The sequence below is a fragment of the Mastacembelus armatus genome, chromosome 24, assembly GCF_900324485.2.
Source record: "Mastacembelus armatus chromosome 24, fMasArm1.2, whole genome shotgun sequence".
Lineage (NCBI taxonomy): Eukaryota > Metazoa > Chordata > Actinopteri > Synbranchiformes > Mastacembelidae > Mastacembelus > Mastacembelus armatus.
Window position 1 is genome coordinate 9,495,607 of NC_046656.1, and position 7,165 is coordinate 9,502,771.

General features: G+C 42.7%; 1 protein-coding gene across 1 annotated transcript; it reads right to left on the reverse strand.

Annotated features, from left to right (window-relative positions):
* Positions 1 to 757: 757 nt before the first annotated feature.
* Positions 758 to 6,829, reverse strand: bmp2b (bone morphogenetic protein 2b). The gene is made up of 3 exons (XM_026319496.1): positions 6,409 to 6,829; positions 5,147 to 5,514; positions 758 to 2,025 (listed from the first exon to the last, which is right to left on the reverse strand). Exons 2-3 carry the CDS (start codon positions 5,499 to 5,501, stop codon positions 1,106 to 1,108), a joined length of 1,275 nt encoding a protein of 424 aa, XP_026175281.1. The 5' UTR covers positions 5,502 to 5,514; positions 6,409 to 6,829; the 3' UTR covers positions 758 to 1,105.
* Positions 6,830 to 7,165: the final 336 nt, after the last annotated feature.

Consider the following 7,165-nt stretch of genomic DNA (forward strand, 5'->3'; position numbering starts at 1 on the left):
TTCACTATCTGCTGCTGTTGGCTTGTTTTGTGAAACACTCCTGGATTTTTTCCTTTAGTGCTGAAATAGATCAGAGCTTTCATGACTCAGAGACGACAAAGGAAGCAAACCCAACTCTGATGTCGGGCCGAATTTGTCTGAGCATGTGCAGTTTGTTGACAGGTGCAGGTGTGTGTTTGTTTGTCTTAATTAAAGTGCCAGTAGGCCCATTTCTTGCTTCCATAGTTTCAAATCTTTCAGTCTTGAATATCATGATAAATACATTTTCGTCCTATCAGACCTTCCTTAGAAGCACTGCAGATTTGCTTTTTTTCATTTCTAAAACAAGGTAATTTTTAGAAAAGCCTTCCCAGATATTTTTTCAGTGGCATATAATGAATGAAAACATACTTGCATGTTTTTCTAATCCTCCCATGGGAGTCTATCACATTTGTCAGCTTTTAAGTTGTCACTCTGTCCCGTGACCCTACACCCTACTGCATTTAATTACACCAGTGGCACCATGGCCCTGTTACTTTCCTCTCTGCAATTCAATCGCTGTTGGTTTCCAATTACTTTTACCAAAAGAGTTAAGTGCTTGGTTTGTAATTAGTGTAAGTGTTAGCTTCTTGTCTTGTTATATTTTTGTAGCTAATTTCTGTCAGAATTTGAAACTGTTATTAATGTTAGTCACTGGCCCCTGGACCCTGCCACAGATACATCAACAATGGTTAATTCACTGTAACTGATCTTGGAAAATTGGAGTGACCAATTTTTTTCAAGATAAATACGCATTATTTATTTACAAATAAAGTGGTTATAATAGAAATAAATACAAAATAAAAATCTGAGCATTATACTTCATGTGGTATTGCACCCATTTCAAAATGTACATCAGAAATACATTTTCAAAACCAGTAAAGGAATATTTCTCTGATTAAAATATTTATTTTCCCAACTTTATGTAGACATAAATATATTCATATATAGTTTTTTCTTCTTCCACAATAGCTCTGTTTTGTCTTTCTTTCATATAAATAAACGTCTTCATTGGGAAACTGGGTGTCCATAGTAACCTTTGATGTCTTTCAGTCAGTTTCTTTCTGTCCATACCACTGTCAATTTCTCACCGGCAGCCACATCCCTCCACCACCATGTCCTGGTAATTTTTCAGGATGACTTTCTCATATTCATCCAGGTACAGCAGGGAGATTGGGCTGAGGTCAGTGGGCACACAACAAGCTCTGGGGATGTTTGAGTTGACTGAGTTGACTAGTGTCTGCACAATGGCATGATTGGTAGAATTGAGGTGGTCTGCTAGGGGGAACGGACATTCCCCCTGGCAATAATAGGCATGATAGCCTGGGGGTGCCACTATCCACTCGTTCCACCCCACATCACTGAAGTCCACATACAGGGCATGCCTCTTGCAGCTTGCTTTATGCTGGTGCTTCCTGCGTTGTTTGCGGAGTGCTGCCTGACGTTTTTCTCGTGTGTGAAGTACTGAATCTCCACGGCCATCGTGACCATATGTCACCAGCAAGGGCCGGGCCTGAGGCCATGAGTCCTGGTCCTGGTGCAGTGACCGGCTTACCCTAACGTGCCTACTATGTCTGTGGGTATGTTCCCCATCCATTTCCCCTTCCTCTGGGTGAATCGCCTCCACCATAAAGCCATGGTTGTGGCCTTTCCCAGAGGTCCACTGAGATACAGCAGGGCTGACATCAAAACTCTCCCAGCGGCTTAAAGAGTCCTGTACTAGCCGCGTGTCCAGCAGACGAACCAGAGGTTCCCCACCATTTGTGGCAGGAACTCCGAATATCTCGTAAATGTTGATACGATGGAAGCCACCTGAATGAGCACCATCTCTAGTTTGCCCTAGTGTGTTTCTGGAGCTATTGTTGTGGGTTGCAGTTCCCATGACCTGATCCCTGTAGATACGTAGTTCTGCAGAAGTGATGAGCTCCTCGTCAGGGATAGAAGTGAGGTTAAAGTAGAACTGCTGGGTGGTTTTTCCTTTCAGGCTGGCCAGGGCCTCCATAGACTCTACAAAAGACAGCAGAGAGACAAACATAGTGTTAAATGATAGGGGTGTGAAATGCATGCCAAGGATGCAACAAAGCATTTATGCATGGTACAAGAATGAGAAACAACATCTATGATTAAAGCCTAGTTAGCTTCATAGTTCCACTTTGAGGAGGGAAAGATTGGCCAAGGATGGTTTCCCACATGGTTTCTTTTTCTCCCTCTCTCTCACTGACACACACGCACACAGTACACCCACACACAAGTTGCAGCTTTCTTTCTGTTTAGCCAGCCAAGCTGACACGTGGTTATAGTGAGTAGGTGTGGGCCATTGTCACACAGGCATAACGCATACATCAACAATTTGCATGTATGACTCTGTAATAGCAGTCAAATTCTCATGCCAGTCATTAATGTCATGCTCATAAATTTACATAGTTAAATGTCAGAAGATGAAAGCAGTGAGCTCAGTGAGCTTCTATTTGTTGATAAAATCAGACAGGCAAGTCAATCTTACTTCTAATGGCACATTTGCCTTATGAGAATTGACTGCTGCATACAATCCCCACATCAGCATGCATGAAAAAAGTACCATACGTTGAAGTATCATCAAATGTCAGTATGGAAAAAGAGTAATATGGAAATCAATTTAAAATTGATTAGGTAAACACTAACACAAATGTCAACAGTTGCATTAACCTTTACAGAAGTCTCAGTATTGAAATGGTATGCAGATGTTCATAATTCTTTCTAAAAGCAATTAAACTATATACAGTGTTGAATATTTTATTATTAACTTCTGCAGTTCTAAGGCAGGAACTGTTATCCCCTCTTTAAATAAAAGTATATTAAAGACAGTACATATATGCTTAAGATCTTTGCTGTTCCTGTCTATAGTGTGCAGTAAATGATAGAAAACCTATTAAAAGCTTAATTCTTCTTTGATGCAGTGCCACTTTGAACGCCTGCTTTATGAAGATCATAGATGATGTATAGACACACTTTTTAATCTGTTTGGTGTGGTAAAATAAACACAAACTTTGAACTCTGTGCCTTTTCAAAGGAGGCATTTAGGAAATTCCACCATCTCGCCCTAAACCTCCTTCCACAGGCACAAAGACCTCAATTAGGCCTATCATTCCTCATTTGATGTGGGAAAGCCCCTTGTCCCTCTTTCCCTCTCCTCCATCCCCAATCCCCCTCTTTCTTTCTTTCCTCAGCTCCCAAATCCCCTTCTCCCTCTGTTCTCTTAGCCCCAAATCCTCTTTTCATTCTGTCGTCTTCTCTTCACCTCTATTTCTCTGCTTCTATCTGCGCCTGTACTCTCACTCTCTCCCTGTCTGTCTCTTCATGGAGGAAAGGCTGTGTGAACAAGTTTAGGCTTGTCAGAAACGTGTGAACCACACATATGAGTGTATCAACATTCCTAATTTCTTTTTGAGCTGCATGCCAAAACAAAAGATAAAGGCTAATGTTAGGTCATTCATCATGGACCTGTCTCTGGCAGCCACTTCCTGTGTAATAGTGGAAATGTTCTATTTGGCATGGAAAATGGTTATTTTTGAAAACTGATAGCAGTGAAACTAATTATCCTAGTGAAATTAATATCAGCAGGCAGATGTGGTGAATGATTAGAGCTGCTTGCTTTGATGTGCTACGCTTACATCTGTAGATACATGCTTATTATATGGAGTAGCCATCAATCGCACGTCTTGAGATGGGAAGACTAATAACCCTGGAGCCCTGTTAGCAATGGGTGAAAAAGCCAGGGGAGCATATGTAAACATAGTCTGAATACATTCATAATAGCTGGTGGTGTCAAGGTGTGTGCTGGCTGGGTGCAGAGGTTTCCAGTAGTGGGCAGGGAGCAGTCACTCAGCCTTGCTCCCCGGGCCAGGTTTGTTTGTAATGTGTCAGTGTAGCCACTGGGTGTCATTGCACTAGGCCTCTGGAGAGCAACCAAGCAACCACTCAACCACCCTACCACCCCTCTGACTCACCCCTAATGGAAACTTCCCCACTCAAACACTTAGAACTCTGTATAAGGACTCTGTATGCAGCCCCTATGGTCGCACTAACTTGTAGGATGTAAAAACTGAAACATGGCTCATAGGAAATTAAATGGTTGATACATAATTCTTTTATGTTTGACAGCATAGGTTGGAATCTTCTTTATCACACATAAATCATTTAAATGTTATCACCAGGTGTGCCATTGTTGATTTGCAGATAAATGTGTATATAAATAAAGCAATGGCTATGTTTAAATGTCACCTGTTAGATTATTTTTGACTGTTTACAGTAGCACACTTCATCAGAAACATTGTATAAACATACACTGTATGACTCCTGGACCCAGGATCTAGGAAGCTTCAGTAAGTCTTGTTCATCTGAGCTGTTATCTTTTAAGTAAAAAGGAATTGAACTGAAATGCCGAATTTTGCCGAACAAGAATTAGCCCGTATCCAGCATATAAACTAAGTGAGCAATTATGGTGTTATTGGAACGTGCGTAATGGCGCACAGCGCAGAGAGGGGTGATTTGGAAAGAATAAGGCGCACAAGCCCTCCGCCTCTTTTACCAAGGACTAATTTCAGTCCTGTTAGAAATGACTCAGAATGCAGCCTGACACGATGATTTTGTCATAACGCGTGTTAGTATAATGTTGTGTCGTGTGTTATTGAAGTAACAGTGTGATGACTGTCACCTGCCCAAAGGCACACCGCCCTTTATCCTGCTCCCGTGGTGCGTGTCAGGAAAAACTGTTTTCAGAGCGCACGCAAACACCATCAATTATTAAGAAACAAATTACCCCAAGGATACAACCACCCCTTGATGTTTTTGAAACTTGTGACAGCTGCGCCAGGGGAATGTTTGGTTAAAGAGACTGCGTCACTATTTGAGTTTTAATTTAATTGTGCATGAAATGATTGTTTGTAAATCATGTCAGTGAGATTTAAGCAATCCCAAACTTATTTCAGAGTTCCATATGACTTGGACGCGTAAATGACTAACCCTCCATAAAACAGTGAGGACTCTAAAGTTCAGTTTTGACGCATTGAGTCATGTTTAAATATAGGTTTGGGGTGTCTGAGAGAGGAGCTCTCCGGCTGACAGGTTAAGGTATGTCACTAATACGTACCTTCATGGTGAAAGCTTCTAATCGTGTTGGCCTTGCTGGCGGCTCTCTCTGCGTGTTTTCCCATGCTCTTGGGTCGTTTAGTGCTGTGGTCTCCGTTTGCTGAGTGCATGCGGTAGAGGTCCACCATGTACTGCGGCACCACGGCTTGCTTGCTCGGGGTGGGTCTGCGCTTCAGTCCAAACATACCGAGAAGCCGAAGCTCAAACTCGTTGAGGAAGCTCTCTGACTGCTCTGGGGTCTGCTTCCCGGATTCGCTGTATTTCCTCCGGCCGACCTCGGGAATTAGTCCCGTAGCACCTTCCAGCAACACCTGAGCCAGCAGCAGTACCATGAGAGAGCGGACCACGGCGACCATGATCAGTCAGTCCCTGTGGAGAAAGTTGGCTTCTGTCAATACAGTAGCGCTGAGGTATTGACACAGCAGGGGCTTCACTACAGCATTCCCCAAACTCTGTGATTCCCTTATACAGAAACGAGAGCAGGTTACTTCACGCTGAAGTAGAACAAAAAAAAAACAAAACAAAACAAAACAAACAAACAAAAAAAACACGGGGCTATAAATACAGAGCCCACGGGTAATACAGCGCATCTAACAGAAGCAGCAGATTATCCTAACATGAACAGAAGCATTGAAATATCAAGGTGGAGAAGTTGTGAAAGAGACGAACAAAAATAACTAGAGAGACAAATGAACGAAAGTTGCGAGGAGACTGCAGCAGTAAAGTCTTTCATTAGCAGCGATACGAAAGCATGTTGAGAAAAGTGATATGAAAAGAAAAGGAATGCAAGTCTGCATAGCCCGAAAGAAGCATAAAAGAATGTATTGAGGGTTAGAATACACAGCAGCAGGAGAGGCAGGCAGACGGTGCTACAAGCCTCTATTTGCAGAGGCTTTGACGGTCATGTATAATCATAAGGGATAGAGTTACTTTGAGAAGGCTCGCAGGTGTTAGATCTGACGTGCGTACCAGGGCCAGATGTAGCCCGGGACAGGAACATCAAAAACTAAATATCATCTGACTAACACAACTTCCAAAGAACCAACTTTTTAAAAATTGTTACACTTTTCATCATGGTCCGAAACGAGACCACTATAAGTTTTGCGTACACACCCTATAAGTATATTTAGTGGGAGAACTTGCGATTTGCAGCTGTAAGGAAAGGTCTCCTCGTGAAGGAAGTTGTTTTGGACAACAATTATTAAGATGTGACTTCTCGGGAGTACTTTAAGAGTTTAGCAAAACCCGTCAGCCTTGTTTTACCTGACGAGGAAGCGCTGTGTCCGGTCGTCGTTCCACCTTCGGGCTCCGATAAATTCCACATTAATTCGCGTTTAATCCACGTTTCTTCTCCTTGGGGGACCAAAGACAACCCATGCCCTTCGCCGATCGTCGCTTGCACATATTCTCGTCAGCTGCAAATTCGGGTTAGGTCTTGGTCAGTACGGAAATAAAAAAAAAAAAAAAATCTGTTAAGTCTATGAGGAAGCGGGTTCGCGTAGGCAGGACCGATCTAAGTATAAAGCATCTTGGTTGAACATCTTTAAACGAGAACAGCTCGCTGAGGCAAAAGTGGAGCGGAGCTGGCTTTTTGGAGCGATAAGCGCACTCGAGTGTCGCTCCTGTGGACCTTGTTGCTGCTGATCGTGGAGCGCGTCGGCTCTCCTCTGTGTGCCACAGCGTAGTGGTGCTATTGATTGGTGCCTTCTCTTCCCCCAGCGACTCTTTTTGTCATACAGTGATGTCACCACGGGCTGTCAATCATTTGTCCACCATAAAGCACCTCCTGTAGCCTCCAAACCTTTTTTTTTATGTCTGACGATGTTAAAATAGACACACATTACAGCCACAGAAACCCCCGTCAACACATCTACGTTTTTTAAAATAAGAATTTGTCACAGAAACCCGCACAGCAACGTTTTGTTTTGTTAGGGCATGGATCAGTAGAGTTCAGACAGGGAGACTATTCATTTTTAGGGAATGTCCAATTTGAGTAAATTATTCTTTTATACTTTATGAA

Bases quoted from the DNA above. Each gene is read 5' to 3' on its own strand.
- bmp2b (XM_026319496.1), bottom strand. From the start codon at position 5,501: ATGGTCGCCGTGGTCCGCTCTCTCATGGTACTGCTGCTGGCTCAGGTG. The intron at 2,026-5,146 runs GTACGTATTAGT...TGTCTTTTGTAG, and splicing joins TAGAAGCTTTCACCATGAAG to AGTCTATGGAGGCCCTGGCC.